This window comes from Scomber japonicus, chromosome 15 (genome assembly GCF_027409825.1).
Source record: "Scomber japonicus isolate fScoJap1 chromosome 15, fScoJap1.pri, whole genome shotgun sequence".
NCBI classification, from domain to species: domain Eukaryota; kingdom Metazoa; phylum Chordata; class Actinopteri; order Scombriformes; family Scombridae; genus Scomber; species Scomber japonicus.
In genome coordinates, this window is record NC_070592.1 from 9,626,294 (window position 1) to 9,644,530 (window position 18,237).

The 18,237-nt window shown below is 43.3% G+C and overlaps 1 protein-coding gene across 1 annotated transcript in view; it reads right to left on the reverse strand.

The window, feature by feature from the left end:
* Nucleotides 1-9,541, reverse strand: part of ext1b (exostosin glycosyltransferase 1b) — a 123,486-nt gene extending 113,945 nt beyond the window's left edge. Inside the window, exon 1 of the mRNA XM_053334443.1 lies at nucleotides 7,552-9,541. Coding sequence (XP_053190418.1) covers nucleotides 7,552-8,495 — 944 coding nt within the window. The 5' untranslated portion in view covers nucleotides 8,496-9,541. The remainder of the gene's footprint in view (nucleotides 1-7,551) is intronic.
* Between the last annotated feature and the right edge of the window lie 8,696 nt (nucleotides 9,542-18,237).

Sequence of the window (18,237 nt, forward strand, 5' to 3'; positions counted from 1 at the left end):
CCGAGACGTGAGAGATTGTTTTTTGGGGGGGGGGTTTTTATGCTATTTCTCTCTGCAGATGTCACAACCCCGAGAACTCATTGTCCTTTTTAAAACCTACAGACAGCAGCCATATATTCCCTTTCATCCCTCCTAAGCGGTGAATTTAATGGAGAAGCCAATCACGTGTCTGTCCTGATCATCGCTTTACCTCTCAGCCAGTCACATACCTGTCTGGTTTAATTGAGTTCACAAGGACCCTATCAGCTTCTTCCTCCTCGATCTCATTCCTTCTCTGTTCTACACTGTCAAAGCCTTCCAAACGGTGCATAGCTCCTCACTTACCTTTCTGCATGCTAACTTTTTTTACATCACTGTATCAGCACTAGTTAGGGATGAGAGAGCTTCAAGGGTGACAGAAAGAGAGAGTGGAGAGAAAAAATGGAGAAGGATGGTGGTGGTGGTGGTGGTGGTGGTGAGGGGGAGGGGTGGAGGGTTTACAACTTTTACTACTGTGCCTGTGTCTGCTTATTAATTCATTCCTCTTAAGCATTTCCTGACAGGCCTGGGAAGGGAAGACATTTTTTTTTTGTTTTGATGCCTTGTTATTTCTCACTCTTTCAATTACTGCGAGCAATAGAAGCATTCGGACCTGTTTTTTTTTTCCTCCCTCCAGAGTGAAAGTAAGCAGCTTTTAATAAAAAGGAAAAGATTCCAGGGGCTGACCCACCGCTGTGCTAATACCTTCATCGATTTTCATTTTGGGGGGGGGGGGGGGGGGGGGACCCTCCCAGCTGATCAATCTGCCTCAAACTAGCTGGCAGCCAGCCTGGGAGGGTGGGGGGTTCGGTGTGAAGACGGTTTACAATGTGGGGGTTTTTCAATCCACACATTTGCTGGCTTGGCTGGAGTTGGTGCATCAGCAGCACCAGCGTGCCGGGGATTTGCATCTCCATTACAACAGGGCTGCTACCCGCTTAAAAGATGAGTCTTTAGCTGATGGTGCGCTTGTTTTGAGTGGATGGCATTTAAAAGGCAGCGCCCTCTTTAGCGCTGTTAACTTAAGCCTCCAGGAAGTACGCCGGGTTGGGACTAGTGGTCAAATGAGCGGCTGTAAAACGGTGGATACAGTTTTTTGGGCGTCACAACATTAGGTCTGATAACATTTGGAAAGTCTAGAAGAGCTGCAGCATGAATCAGCGGAAATTAGCCAGCTCGTCACTGAATAATGAAGAAGTCCATCTGTCATCACCACAACCGACATGTTGGGTCCGGCACACTCTGACCCAAATTTGGAGATGGTCAGGTGTGACTCAGCATGTTTAAACTGACGGAAATACAAATAAACGGAGCACGGATTGACTCTTTCCCTATTGTGTAAACATGTTGGGCTTCACTGTCTGATCCGCTGTGTATGAGTTCATGTCCAACCCCCCAATTCTTTTCCTCTCTTGCCCAAATCCACTCCCAACACCCCCCTTCCCAGACCTCCACCCCCCCTCCCGGTAATCCCTCAATGAATGTGGGTCAGCGAGCGGGGCTTTGCCTTCGTCACTCAGCAAGGGGACAGACAGAGGGGTCGTGACCCCAGTCATCCTGTGAGCACTCGCGCGCTCGCAAACACACACACACACACACACACACTTGCGTTCACACACCCATGTACAAAGACAAAGATCCAAACATGGGGACGCAAACACACGCAGACACTAAATGACACGGATGGATGAACATCCGCTAACACACACACACACACACACACACACACACACACACACACACACACACACACACACACACACACACACACACACACACACACACACACACACACACACACACACACACACACACACACACACACACACACACACACACACACACACACACACACACACACACACGGGCCAAAAGGACAAAAACACAATCTTGGAAACCAGTCTGTGATTACTGGAGTTGAATTCATCGGAGGATTCATTGATTAAAGGATAATTGGTCATTTTTGTGTATTGATTGTTTAGAGAAATGTTTTAACTTAACAAAACTTCCCTGGTTTCATCTTTTTTACGGGGTTTGTAAGTCTTCAAGGACAGAAAACTGATATTTTTGGGTTTTGGGCAGTTGACAAAAGTCAGACAAAACACCATGAATGCTGCGGACTTGAGCAGAGAAAACATCATTATGAGCAAAACAAACACACCTTAAATGATTAAAACCCAATGGGTGACTATACGTACCAGATGATTTGATGATTATTATTTTACTGATGAATAATTTAACAAGCAAAGCAGTCAAACACTTGTTGCTCCCATCTTCATAAACGTTAAGCTTTGCTGCTTCTCTCTGTTTTGTCATCACTGTAAATTTAACATCTTTGGCATTTGGGGTTGATTTCCGATAATGTGACACAGTAAAGCACTTGTTGCTAAAGTTTATCACCGGGGGCGACTGTTGTAGAAAATGCCAGTTATGAGAGAGAGAGAGAGAGAGAGAGAGAGAGAGAGAGAGAGAGAGAGAGAGAGAGAGAGAGAGACAGACGCACCGCCAGACACGAGCCCACAGACAGAAATACTGTGATTCAGCCACGTTGACTTCTCTCATGTAACGGTGACACAGATAATAACCAAATGAGGCTCCGACAACTCAGCGGCTCCACGGACGAGTTAATATGACAGAGAAAAGACAGAGACAGAGGAAGTCAGGGCGGATGCGAGAGATGGATAGACCGTCTGATAAGATAAAATAACAAACAGAGGTTTTGTGTAGTTATAGGCTTAAAATTTGTCTCTACACACACACACACACACACACACACACACACACACACACACACACACACACATACACACGCACACATGCCAAAATATCAAAGCGTCCTAATTAAGCTGCACCGCATTCAAACTAATTATCCTCCACATCATTAACATTCTCCATCACGAGCTGGTACTTTATCTAAGAGAGAGCAGGCAATAATGAAATATTCATGATTTATTAATCTGACTACAGAAAAACAAACAATGGCAACCCGGGGAGTGTGACACCCTCTCCTGCCAAACACGGAGCTAGCAACCTGACTGTGTTTGCTACTCTTCTCTGCACTCCATCAGAAGTCCACTTATCATGCCAACGCTGCTGCCCTTAACACTCAGGTGACTTATGAGTAGGGGGTATACCAGCAAAGTTTTTTTTTTTTTTTTTTTTTTTTTTGTCAAACTGAGATAAGTTGGAGAGGAAATGTTGCTGGTTTTCTTTATTTGGCTCAGATCAGCTACTGCCGCTCCTTTTCTGTGGCGCTGTGTCAACAAAACGTCAAGCACCCAAAACGTCATCAAAAGAAATAAGGGGAAATGGAAATGTGGCAAGGAGCCATCTCGAGCCGAATCAGATCAGTGTTTCCACGTCGTTCTGATGGGGAGGCGAGAGGAAGGAGGAAGGAGGAGGAGAGGAAAGTGAAAAGGAGGAAGAAAAAAAAGAGGAGAATGCAAAAAAGACAAAAAAAAAAACACACTTCTCTAGAGGATTTTCTCAAGTGTGAACATTTTTGCTGAGGATACACACAGTTGTGAAAATGAAAATGCTGCAGCGCTTGGTTGATGTCACTATCATTGAGTCCTAATGGGGGGGGGGGGGCGGACACACATGCTGCACTATTATCGCTCAATCTCAAACACACAACACTTGCTCCTCTTCTTCTTCTCCTCCTCCTCCTCCTCCTCCTCCTCCTCTCCAACATTTTCTCTCCTCTTGACTTTCTCATAATCTAAACATCTCCCTCCACTTCTCTTCATTACCCTCCCTGACTCACTCTGTTTTCAAGTCCCCCCCGATGACCTTGAGCGGCAGCTGCCAGAGAAGTAGCTAAAGTACAAAGTCAATACGAGCCAACAAAGCTGGTTAAGTATTAAATGAGGGGATGATGACGCTGCTGTTAGCCAGAGAAAGGCTTAACAAAGAGCAAATAAAAAAGGAATATGTGCAGTCAGACTTTAATGGAACACTCAACAGGAATAATGATGTGTTTTAAGCAATTGACTTGTGATGTTAGATTGGGCTGTACTTATGATTTCTGCAGGCTTGCCCGTGGATTGGAATAGGCAGCAGTTGCAGTTTTTACTGGGTTTAATGTTTGGCAAACCCATAAAGTAAGTAGGCCATTCTACAGGCATGAATGTACAAGTTTATTGCACATAAAAAATGACAGTTTTCCCCTCTTTAGATGACTAATACAACGACCTTTCCATGCTTGATGTGATAACAGGAACAGGAATAACAGGCTGCAAGAAGTCACTTCCCATTTCATAAGAATGAAAACTTGAGTTTACCGAAACATGAGGTCAAAAGAAAAGCAACAAAAAAATATCAGATTTCCACTTAGAGAGAGTGCTAATAAAGGAAGTTTAGTCACCACAAGGAATAGCATTACTGCAAAAGTGACATTTCTCAATTGGCAAGCCAGTAATAGCCTTTCACTGTCCTCTGCCCGGATCATTGTCAGCAGCCCTTAAAACTCAGTGGATAATGTAGCAGTGAATGGGCCCTTTCATCAGCGCTTGGCCATGGAAGTGGACCAGAGTGACTCCAATTGAAAGCTATTGCAGCTAAGAAAATCAATTGAATAAATGTGCAGAGCGTGGTGTCCGTGCGTGGTGAGTGTGTGCATGTGTGTGTGTATGTGTGTGTGTGCTGGAGCTGGAGCCGGTTCGGATACCTACACCAGTCACCTTCCAGTCTGCTCTCCTGCTGCATTCCTTTGGAGAGCTGCATTCCTTTGGAAGGCAGCAGGTCAAAGGTCAGGAGACAAAGATGAGACTGGATGCAGCGCAGATCTCTTCTCTGTGTGTGTTTGTGTGTGTGTGTGTGTGTGTGTGTGTGTGTGTGTGTGTGTGTGTGGGCGTGTGTTTGTGTTTGTGTTCGGTGGGTGGGAGGGTGGTAGGGTGGATGAATATAGCATACGTCCAACACAACAACTCCTCAATGCTCAAAGTACAATATGAGTCAAGCTACATTCAAAGAGCATCCAGGTATATAAAAACACATATAGAGCGCAGCCAGTCGGCCTGCCTTGGCAACACTCCTCAGCCGCTAACAGCTGCTCTGACACGTGTGTGCATTCCTGAGTCTGCACCACAGCGTCCCCACAAGGCATCGCCTGTCCGCCCTCAGCCTGAGGAAATGGAGTGCCAGCAGAGGCTGCCCGCCTGCATATAGATCCATTTACCTGAGAGGGCTACGTCAGGGTTTTTGCAAAGCATGGGCTAGCACTCAAAGGGGCTTAAATTAGATTAAAATGAAAGGCATCAGTTTGATTAAATTCAAACAGGTTTCTAAATCATAACAGGGAGGAAATGCTATAAATTTATTGGCTGCCCCATGTTGCCAAAGGCCAAAGTCGACTACCAATCTTAAAGCTGGCTATAAACCGGCACATCACTCCACGAGAACTCACGAAAGGTGTGAAGATCACTGATATGTACAGTCTGACAACCTAAAGTAAACTGCATGGTTAACACTAGACGAGCCAAATTGGGATTCAGCCAGTTTTAGTGGGGACAGAAATCAAATGCAGTAAGGATGCTGGAAATGAAATGACTAACCAGGCAGCAGTATTGATCAAAATAAATCAAGCGTGAAACACACCAGCGTGGAAAGAGTAGGCAGTGAAAGCTCCAGGTTCCCTAAGCCACTGCGATCAGCCGTGTCAGTCAGCTGATTACGCTAACCGAGATGTTCCAGAGACAGGGTGGGCAACCTGTGAGAAAAAAAACTAGGCCTGAACCTTCGGGGAGGCAGAGCCGTGAGCGGAGCAGAGCAGAGGTGGGCTGTCCAGAGACGACTGGAATGTCAGATAATGGATGACAAATCTCTCCAGGTGACACCGAGCCCAAGGCATCCGGGGAGACGGAGAGAGAGAATGAGCGTGTCTTAGAGAGAGTTGGGGGGGGGGGGGGGGGGGGGGGGGGATGACAAATGGATAGACAAGTGCATGCTTGTGAAGTTTTGTTAGAGTTCCTTTTTTTTTTTGCATTACCAGTTTGTCTGTGAGGAGTTTTTAAGAGTTCATTTCAAGTTCAAAGACAATCGCTTCCCCTCTCTCTCTCCTTCTCTTTCTTTCTCTCTTTCTCTTTCTCAGCCCAAAGCAGTATTGGTTAAAAACTCAATCTTATCTTTAAGAGCTCGACTGCTTTCTCTGTCTTTCTGATTGATTGAATGGAAATATGTGTAGGTAAACTTTCTACATGTTCCCCTATCTGTCCTTTCCATTAACCTTGACGCAGTGTGTGTGTATATGTGTGTTTACAGGTTCACACACACACACACACCCACAATGTCGACAAGTGCTGTTATCACATGCCTGAGTTTATCCAAGCTTTAGAGAAGCATAGGATCCACAGACTGTTAAATGCTGATCAAACCGATGTCACTCAGATAAGCGAACTTGACAGTCATGCTCCACATGCAGTCTTATGTATATTAAAACCATACTGCGTGTTCAAATACAGCTGCCGATACCGAGGGGAAACACTAATTACCACCTTGACAAAAGTGAGACCTCCAAAATTAGAAGTAATCAACTGTCCCTGGGGGCTCAGTGGAAATGACAGCACTAACTCCTAGAAATCAAGGTGATAATGAAATCAAGGTGATAATTAACCCATTATGATGGATTCACTCGCACTAAATGGCTTCATAATTCAACAAGCTCGCTACACACCACACATTTTAAAGTGAGAAGCAGCTTTTTAGCCAATGACAAGGTCACCGTAACACTGATACTAATTTAAGAGCAAGAGAGCTCCCGATGTTAACTTTCACTTAATTTGCACTCAGTACAGGGTGCAAATCAAACGTGTCTGTGCATATCCTGGTAAAGGCTGCATTGCTCCCATTATTTTAAGGTAGATGGTGGAAGAGGGGGAGTGGGGGTGAGGGGGGTGAATTCCTTCATAGGAAGAGAGGGAGGGAAAAAAGGAGAGGAGGGGATGTCCAGGCAGCTAATAGACTGGCTGGAGATCTTTTACTTCATGCTTGAAAGAGAGCAAGGAGGTGGGAGTAGGGGAGGGGGGGGGTAAACCAGTCATGTAGTAGTAAAGAAAAGAGTTGGTAGGATAATGAACAGCAGTGATTGATGATCAGAACACCCCACAGTTATTACTTTACAGATTTGTACATCCATTACTGTGATTTAAAGTCGAGATTTCAATCCCAAAGCTTAAAAATGTGATCAACTCTATTCTGCTGGCAAAAAAATTGACAAAGAAACAGACTTCTTTTGTTCTGCATGACTAATAAATACTCATTTTCAGTTAGGAATTTACACTGTTTATGTAAATATGAATAGCTCCACACACACACACACACACACACACACACACACACACACAAACACAGTGCGCCAAAGTCTGAGAACCCTGACGGCTGCGCCTGGAGCTGTTTTGGATGTGGATGAAAGCTCGTTACGCACGGATTTTGCGCGTAAAAAGTCTGAGATCACAGTAAACAGCAACAAACAAGCGACATGTCAACTCTTCAATTAACCACCTCCCTCAGTCAGATCACTCCCAACTTACTTACTTGTCATACTCTGCGTTGTCCTTGTCACAGCGTGCGTCCTTGTGCTTCTGCCAGTCTTTGCCATGCTTGCAGGTGGTGAGCAGCACCACATCCTCGGCGTTGTGGACGTGATATAAGGCATTCCTGGTGTCCGAGCCGATACCTGTCAGGTAGCGCTTCCCCTTGAACACCAGCATGTATTTTCTGAAAGGCGGGATGGAGTTGTACTTGAGGAACCCCCTCTCTCCACCGGTCCTCGGGTGCTCCTTGGAGAAGAGGGGGATGGACACGTCGAAGTTGGGCCTGAAGTTATCGGTGCTGATGCTGGCTTTAGCCAACATAGCCTGGCCGATGTCAAAGCCCAAATCTTCCGTATAGTCCGGCCACGTCCCCGAGTACAAGTTAAATATGAGATGGTTCCTGCCGTCGTTCCACAGAGGCAGGTTCTGGACCTTGGTCTTCAGGTTGTGGACGTATTGCGGGGACAGCTGGTCCCGATCCAGCGTGTCCAAACTCAGGACGAACAGACACGCCTGTCCGGGGTCTGAAGTGTAAAACCTGGACCCCTCTATGGTCGATAAAATATTCTGGTAACTCTCTGAGATCTTCTCCCCTTTCTGCTGCGGGTAAACATAAACTTTGAATCCGTTCTTTTTACACAGAGAGAAATCAAAGCATGAATCCATTCGGCACCGTTTGCCTTTGTAAACACTGGTGTTGACGTCCCTCTTCTGCCTCGGAGATATGTGCAGGTTGTACTCCTCGGTGTCCGTGTGATCCCAGGGCAGGAAAGGTTGTAAAGGGTCCGAGAAGTGAGGCCAGGGCTGGTCGGGCCGGTACCCATTCCGGCTGCGGTCATGCCGGCTCCTGCTCGCCGCTGGAAGTTGAACCCCTCCGAGGTAGAAGAGAAGCACTAGACACGCACCGGCGGAGAGCAGGATCAGGTAGCGTTTTTTGGCCTGCATGTGTCCTGGAAACAGGGGCGAGTTGTTTTAGGAATAAGAAATGTAAAGTGGCCCGAAGTTAGGCTCTCACCAACCCCGGCTACACCGCTCCATCCTCCGGCAGCCTCCAAGGATCCCCAACCCCCCTTCTGCGTATTCGGTTCCCAAATCCAGCAATTGATCCAGTGCATGTGGGCGATTTTAAAAGTAGTGTCCCTCTCTCCCTCTTCTGTAGAGTTTCAGCATATCGCACGGGCGCCTACAGCAGGGGGGCTAGGGTGCACCTATATAGAAAAGATGCCCGGACTCAAGACTCTCAGTCTCGGACACAATCATACACGGCTCTCTCTTCCCCTTGCGCTTCTTCTCAGCCTCATTCAGACTGCATGTGTGGTGGCTATTCAAATGGAAAACTGTCCGGCTGCCGTCTGGGAACTCTCTCTCTCTCCCACCGGATAAACAGCGGCAGGGGTCCCCGAGGCTCTCCCAGACGGAAAGGTATACCCCCGGTTTAGATGGTAAACTCGGTGCACATTCACCGGGAGTGTATTTAAAAAAAAGCCCCGTCGGTGTGGCCGCCGCGCTCAGATCCAAAAAACGCCTTGGGGTGATTTCGTCCTATTCCCCCTCTCTCTCTCTCTCTCTCTGTCTCTCTCTTTCTCTCTCTCTCTCTTTTTTATCACTCCATAGTCTCGGTTGAGGAGAAGCAGGAAAAACCGGAGGAAAGCGTCGTAGCACAGGGGCAGCTCATCGGTACAAGTGTAACCTGACGAATCCCTGCATTTCTCTTCTTATTTATTACAAGCTCCACACACACAGCCTCATACGCGCTGATATAAAATGAAAAAAGCGCATCGGCGAGGGGAAGTTATCCGGTCTGCACCAGGGCAACAAACGCTGAGCTCACACCGGGTGAAGAGCTGAGGAAAAATGTTTTTAAAAAAAGACGGGATTCCTTGATCCTAGTGTCCAATTACCGAGTGCTCAGTTGTTCCGATTGTTAGTCGGTAACATTCCAATCCCGACACGACGGCAGCTGACGTGACGTCCCATCCATGCGCACCGGAGCCGGTGATTGGTCCCCCTTGCAGGAGCGGAAGAGGCGGGACTTAGAGGGAATGCACCCATTCATAACCGGAGTCCTCCGCATGTGCAAAAATTATCTAATTGTAAAGACTGTGTGGAAGTTGTGTTGGAGAAGAGCCAGAGAGCAAAGTAACCTCAGAGAAGAGACTAACACTGAGAAGGTTTTATTTTAAAACACAAGTCACATGTTTGCCCTTATTCTGTTTTTTCTTATACACACTGTGCCTCATCATCTCATGCATTTATTGTGTAGGTTACTGTTTTATTTTTTATGTGGGTTGCACATTAACTTAGAAAAAGTGGTTCCTGGATCACATAACAACAGCTGCAATTAAACAGCCATTGAAAAAAAAATCGCATTTATCAATAAAACAAGATCAGAAAATGAGTGAAATAACCTCTGAAAAGGTAGGCAATAAAACTTTAAAGATAAACAAAAGCAAATATGTAAAAATACATACAATATAATAAAAAAAACTCTGTAGGATTATTACAGAAACTCATGAGGGAAAAAAAAAAAATATATGTGCAAATTATTTAATTGTAAAGCCTGTGGAAGTTGTTTTGGAGACCAGCCAGAGTAACCTCAGAGAAGAGACTGACACCGAAAAGTTTCATTTTAAACACAGTCACATGTTTGCCCTCATTCTGGTTTCCTTATTCATACACTGCCTCATCATTTATGGGCATTATTCATGTATCCATATGGTTGCTTTTATTGTGTGTGTGTGTTACACTTTTATTCTTTATGTGGATTCCTACCTAGACCTCCCCTGCCTGACCCACACGACAACAGCAGCAATAAAACATACAGCCATTTCAAAAATCATATTGATCAATAAAAGAAGAAAATAAAAAAAACAAGTATGTGAGAGATCAGAAATTAATGAGATAACTCTGAAAAGGTAGACAATCAATATTACAAGAAAAACAAACATGTAAAAATACTGACAATGTAAGATAAAGATATAAAAAAGTAATCATCTCTGTAGGATTCATCAGCTTAATAATAATAATAAAAAAATGTAAATGTGATGTGTCTTATTAGGCAGCATAAGCAGCATGAGTTCTGTGTGGAAGTGAGCCTGGGCTTATATGTCAGTTTAATTTCTATTTCTATAAGTACTTTCTTCAATATGTGTCTTCTTTATACTCTCTACAAACTGACATGACTATTTACTCACCTCACCTCACTTCACCTGACCTCACCTGACCTGACCTGACCTCACCTCACCTCGCCTCACCTAAACGTCTCCAGTTTTTGTCTTGTCATAAATATTGCAAAAGAGCAAAGCAATAAAAAAAACAGTCCCAGAAATGTATCTTCAAAAAGCCACCGGGTATGTTAACAATTGTTTGTATTCAGCACATACTTTGGGTTTGCACATCAGGTGGTGCACATATTATACACTACCGGTCAAACGTTTTAGAACACCCCAATTTTTCCAGTTTTTCACTGAAATTCAAGCAGTTCAAGTCCAATGAATAGCTTGAAATGGTACAAAGGTATGTGGTGAACTGCCAGAGGTTAAAAAAAAAAAAAGGTATGGTTAACCAAAACTGAAAGTTATACAAAAACACTTAAAAATGTAGGTGAAGACAGTTAAGGTGTTAGTGAGTACAGTTTCCTTCACCATCAAAAAGCACTCAGAAACTGGAGGAAACTGAAAGGAAGAGGTCTGGCAAGCCCAAAGCCACAACAGAGTCAGAAGACAAGTATCTGAGAGTCGACAGTTTGCGTGATAGGCGGCTCACGGGACAAGAGCTTCAAGCACAGCTTCATAGCGGTCGTAGTAAGCAAGTCTCAGTTTCAACTGTGAAGAGAAGACTTGGAGTTGCAGGTTTGACAGATCGAGTTGCAGCAAGAAAGCCATTACTAAAGATGTTAGAATAAGAAGAAGAGGCTTGCCTGGGCCATGAAACACCACCAATGGACTACTAAAGACTGGAAGAAGGTGTTATGGACTGATGAATCAAAATTTAAAATATTCTGTTCATCATGCAGGGGTCTTGTACACCATCGAAAGGATGAGCGAAAGGATGGTTCCTCAGTGTGTGACATTAACTGTCAAATATGGAGGAGGAACCATGATGGTCTGGGGCTGTTTTTCTGGATACAGCATTCTGCAGCAGCATGCAGTACCCTCTGGTATGCACATAGTTGGTCAGGGGTTCATCCTACAGCAAGATAATGACCCAAAACATAAGTCCAAGCTATGCCAGAACTACCTTAGGAAAAAAGACCAAGATATTAGTAAATCATCAATAAATTTCATTCAAACCACAGTTACCTTTTCATGTTCAGCTCTCAGGTAGAACAACAGCATAAGTTATTATTCTTTTTAAAAATGCATTTAGATATATTTTTGATTATCTTTGACAGTCTGAGAAAGTTCTGAAGGTTGTTTGGTGCTTTATTTTTTAAGTCATTATTAATATAAATAGTCTTTATTAAACAAGGAAGGACCATGGACAAAAAAAAACATTCATCTTAAAATGAGAAGAGATGATTTATGCTGATTTACATCTGTTATTTTCCATTAGCAGACAGGAAACTTAGGGTTAAAGGTGAGTATGACACACCCTGTCTGGAGTCAAACTGGAGATCTTGCAGTAACATTGCGTTTCCCACAATCCATAATCTAGACACTGCAAAAAAAAAAAAAAAAATCAAAAGCCACTAAAGTAAGATAATCCTGGTGCGATTTCCCTAAAACATGTTGAAACACTGATATCACCTACATTACTCAGCATCTGTTCGAATAAATGAACTCATCGTTAATTTGTACCAAAAATCAACATATTAAAAATAGTTGGGATATGAAGGTGTTTTAATAAGGATATATATTTGTTGGACCCTGGACTTAAGTTTTCTCGCATCCGCTAACAAACCATAGTGACACGATAGAGGCGACCTGCTTGACAAGGAAATTAATAGCAGAGGAGTGGTTCTCGCTGAGTGTCACCATGCCTCATAAGCCTGCATAATCCTCCTCACTGCCATTTGGTGGCACAACACTCAGGCTGGGTGAAGAGGCCATCCTCATTTTTTATCGGCCAATTAGCTCAGAAGAGGGGGACTAATTAGCAGGGCTGGCTGGGAGACGGGCCAGGTTCCTGCGGTTGGCCGGCAATCATCGTCGGAAATATGCCGGTGATGAAGAGGCCTGGGTGCTGTTCCAGAGGGCTGCTCCTGACTTCGTGGTTGTCCTGCTTAATTCAATGTTAAGTAGTCCATACAGGGAAAAGTGAAAACTGCATAGATGTAAATGTGCAGGAATCTTTTTCATCAAGTTTGGACTAAAGTTTGTTTGACTGAGTGAATACCGACTCCCCTGTCTACTGATGCTTTACACCTCATGTTGGACTACTCTACTAGCTTTATATTTGCTCAGAGAGTTTCCTCGAACATAAATCCTTAAATCTGCACTCTAATGGAAAAGCCACACAAGTCGCAAACTTACCACAACTGCCTCTTTACATTCTTTTGATAACTTAGCTTTTGTTTATGCCTGGGGGACTTTTCCCTTAATTGCTTGAAACCCTAATGGGAATAATGTCTGGTTGCTAAATGACACCAGGAATGTGTTAACCAGAGAAGATGGTGTAATCTGAATAGAGATGTTGAGTCTTGTTATTGTATCGTGGGTTGTCAACATCATTAAGCATTTGCAGGTGAGAAGGAGGGGCGCGGTAGCTCGATCAGAGGCTGCAGTGTTAACCACTGCACCATAAAAGACTCTGTATACCCCCAGTTCATCCCCAAATCCCATCTGTTTTGGAATATTTTTGAGTTGTGGGGATTCTGGATGACAGCGGTGAGGACTGGGAGTCATTCCAGTCAGCTTCGCCTCAATCCGCTCCTTTTTTCCTTCCTTGTGTACACTTCTAATATTTCCAGCCCAGAAAAATTACCCTCCTCAATCACACTTTGGTCTCTCTCTCTCTTTTTGCAGGACTGCAGCAGGTCTGAGATATAAGAGGATGAGTGAGCACAGCCGGGGGTGGAACCTTGTGAAACACATTCAATCGGCTAAAATCAAACAGTGGCTTTGAAATAGAGAGCGTCGTCATTATGCTGTAGATTCCCCCCTTTTCCCCCCAAAATGAAACTGTGGTGTTAGTATTGCAACAAGCAGGAAATCTTGGCCCACCAATGGATGAAAGAAAATAGAGGTAGCGACGAATTTAACATAAAGGGAAATAGAAAATGCTCACAGGTGTTAAATCATTGGTTTCTTTTGATATAAAGCTATTACAGAACGGTTGGTTGGAATGGTACACATCAGTTATTGACGACTTGCTAGGTGATTTGTAATATCTACAGTGTTGAATTTACTGTACCAATATCACCTAAATTAGTAATATGTCACATTTACATATAGTACAGTTTGTAGCCTATACCTAAAGTTTTTTTGTGCCACTTGTTTTTGTTTAGATTTGTCTCTGTGAAGCAGAAAATATAGTTTCTGGCCCACGTATGAACTCAAAAGGGGCAAAGATATTCCCTTTCTTTCACATGTTATGCTCTGGTTTTCAATGTAGAAGAGGCCTTATATTGTCTGTGAGTTAGTATTGATGAAATGGTTTCTGCAGATTGAATCATTCAGGGGTTCCAGACAGTGCAAAAGAAGTCCACAAGATACTGCTGTGAGGCTTCTTTTGCCTCAATAGACACATTAGAAGATAGTCTGTTTGTATATTTGGCAAATGGATGAGGGAGATTTGTGGAGCTTCATACACTGTATGTTAACCCTGACTTATTTTCCTTATTCTATCTGATAACAGAGTAGTTTTAGTAGTGACATGCCGTGAGTGAATAAACAACGAATAAAAAGTTGGTAGAGCAAAGACCTGTATTACCTGTGGCTCTCCTGGCACTGATAAACTGTGTGCAAAGCACTTCCTCTCAGTGACGGCAGGCAGCCATGATAAAGACTTGCAAATTCAGGACGCGGTAAACAAATCCGCACGGCTGGAAGGTAATCTGTGGGTTCAGGGAGTTTCAAGCAAGATGAAGACAAAACAGTCTTTGAGAGTCTTCTGGCTGCTGCTGATCAGTTGCTGATAAACTCCCCCCTGGATGATGTAACGAGCTGGGCTCCTGGAACAACAAAGCTGACAAAGGGCATGTGTGTATGTGTGCATGGAGGTGTGCACAGACACTCATAGCCAAAGATACTGTATGGCACGGATGCAATGTGTTTTTGGATGCATACACCTGGCTTGTGTATGCACTGGAGACTATATGCTGCTGCTGTGTGTGTGTGTGTGTGTGTGAGGTGTGAATAACAAGTCGCAAATCCAATTGAGTTTGCTCTTTAAAGGCTTGTGAAGTCCCTCCTAAAACCTGAGAATAGAGTATAACTGCTGTGCTGTGTATCTTGCCTACATGGTCTCACAGGGAGCGTGCTCTTCCATTGTGACATTTCATTTGAAAGATTTAGAAAATAACACAAAGGTTGTTAAGTATTCATGCTTAATGTTTTTTGTCTTGTCACCTGTGTTGTTATTCTCCAGTTTTTTATCCCTGCAAACTGTGAGAGGGTAAAAGTTGAGAGAGATAGAAATATAAACATATTGTAATGAAATGCTGGTCAATACACTGGTCGGGCCTCTCAACCTGAGGCAATGAATTAATTTCCCAATGTTGTCTCTTCTCTTGGTTGACAATAGCAAAATAGTGCAGTGACAAACAGGTCAGAAGTTTTGCTAAAAGAGCAACGTGACTGATGCAGCCATGGCAAGTGAGTGGGAGTCAATCTGGACTTGGACTTTCTGTTCTCAGACTGCCAGCCTAATGGATAGCTTCAGGCTACTGAATGCTAAATGGTGTAGCCTTGGCTATCATTTCAAAGTGCTGCTCACTCCGTGTGTGGGATGTTTAGTGATCTCCCCATTCTTTATTTATTTAAAGTGACCTTTCGACTCCGGAGCTGAGATTGCTTTGGGCAAACTGAGCTGGGTTTAAATGTTCGGGGGTGTGGGAGGGAGGCCATCGTTTGTTGCCAGGGCCCTAAGCGAACTGCGCTGAAACTCTACAATTTTAACCCCAGAATTCATCTGGGAAGTGCCGCCTGGCAGGCAGCAGCAAATGAAGCGTTGCAGGTTAGATGTGGTGATAGGTTTTTGTCCTCATTAAAACTGAAATCCCTGCCACTGCTTCCTCATTTGTATTCCACCGCAATTCATTCGAGGTGGATTTTGATTTGGGGGATTTGGATGGTATATGGTCACTGAAGCCAGGAAGAAAAGAATGCAAGTTGTAGTTTCATCTTACGTAAAGCCCTGAAAGAACAACTTTACATACTTTATTATTTTCCAACTTTGTGATTACACTCACAACCTTCATCTTTGGCTGAACAGAATGAAAGGGTCTGTACATCCCATGAAACACCTACTCTTAAGCACACTTGCTGCTGAATGTGCCAATCACTCGAAACATCGCCCCCACTTGGGAGCTGAAATATAATATGTGTCAGTATCATTAAATCTACCGTGCTGATATTAAATCAGTATCATTCAAAGGAGCTCATGCTGATATCATTGCTTCAGAAAGTGCTGATGCTGCTGTGGGACCTGCTGGCTACGGTACGATAGGATTTTGCATCCATTCAGAGTTTCTCTAGTTCCCTCAGGGACTATACTGCACAGTAATCCACTTAATTTACAATTACCCATGCAAGCCATACTCATATGGAATGATAAATGGACTCAAGTAATCCCTCTGATAGAGCTAGTGAGTGTGGAAACCAGACCATATACATTATATATGATCTGTTTTCTACCCTTCCATCATTATATTTAACATATTGTCACTTATAAACAACTCTCAGTTTAGGTGCACATACTTATATCCATACATATTCATATACAGTATATTCACACAGCACATACTCAATATATCTCCTCTCTGCATACTGTATGAATCCTCCCTGTCTTTGAAAAGATGCAGAGGTAAAGCCCATCTGTGCATGGTGAATGTTAATGTTTTAACTCCCACTGCCAAAGATCAGAGCAGTGCTTGCTCTCTTTTGGCCCTTTGAACTCTAACCCAGTTTTCACTGTAACAACCTCTGTCCTCACTATGTCTGTGCTGTGCTGTGGGCTGCTGGGTATTTGGCATTGTAGAAGGATTTTTTGGCACGAAGACCATGACATAGTTGGACCCGACCAGTTCTGTTCTTGTACCTGCGACAAAGACTCTACAGCCATGCTTAGCGACTCTGTGAGGCCGTGCTTTGAGCTAAATTCTTACATCCGTATGCTAACACGCTGAGGCTTAGCAGACACAATGTTTACCATATCCAGCATTGTAGTTTAGCGTGTTAGCGTGCTCACAATTACTGAGGCTGATGGAAATGTCATTGGTTTTGCAGGTGTTCAGTCATAAAAAATAAAGTATTGGACAAGTCAACTTTTGTGATCTGGTGATGGCGCTAGATTAATGGTCAACTCACCCAACCCATAATGTCTGTGGATGTTGTCATTTGAGCCACATGAGTTCAATTGTTCAATTATTCAGTCCAAAATGAGAAGTTGAAAACTCCTCTTCTCTTAAAGGAAGAACAAGCTATTCTTATCATAGTGTCTTACACTTGATCACTAATGACACATTTTGTACTCATCCTTGTTCTCTGTATCACAAGGTTGGACAGACTTCCTTACAGACATGAAACAATCTCATGATAATCATCTATAAAGCTGTTAAAGCTTCCAAACTACCTCACATCTCTTCTCTCATTTAAATCTTGTAACTACTAATCTCGCCCAATTAAATGGAATGAAATGCAAACTGCCCTCAAACTAGAGCATTTCACTCTCCTTGTAGATTTTACAGTTGTATTATCAGATGTGTTTTTATGACTCTTGTAGTTTTATTAATTCTTTGCTGATTGTGACTGTTAAGCAGTAATGTCTAGTTGTGTGGTTTCTGTTTGCTGATCTGATTATGGCTGCTTTTTGTTCTCAGATCTCTCTTGAAAAAGATATCTCAATTCCAATGAGACCTGAATAAAGATGATTAAATCTGATTAAAGCTAAAGATGGATGTCTGTTTGGGTCCAAATTTAACCAAAATATAGCTTAACGTACTGCAACTAATGATTATTTTCATTATCGATTATTCTGCTGATTATTGTCTCAATGAAGTTGTTTGGTCTGTAAAGTGACAGAAAATAGATAAAAATGCTCATCATAGTTTCCCAGAGCTTAAACTGATGTGTTGGAATCTCCTCTCTTCCTCTCCTCCTCTCTAAGGAGCAGCAAAACCCCCCAAATATTGTTACTTTAGCAACAAATCTCAACCTTGACCAGATGGAGCCAGCAAATGTTTGACATTGTTACTTGAAAAATGACTCAACCAACCATTCAATTGTCAAAATAGTTGCAATTCATGTTCTGTTGCTCCTCAGGTCTAAATATATAAATTACATCATGATTAATGTCTGGAAAGTGTAAATTATGCAAAAACCACAAACATGGCTGATCATGATATACATACATGAAACACTGTAGTAATAATTCATGTTGTTGTAACTGTAATAATCACTATAAAAACTCAGGGATCAAGAAGGTTATTATAAATGATCCTGAGGGGAACATTGATGTCTGTACCAGATTTCGTGGTAATCCATTCAAAAGCGATGGATGAAAACTCAGGGATCAATAAAGTTGG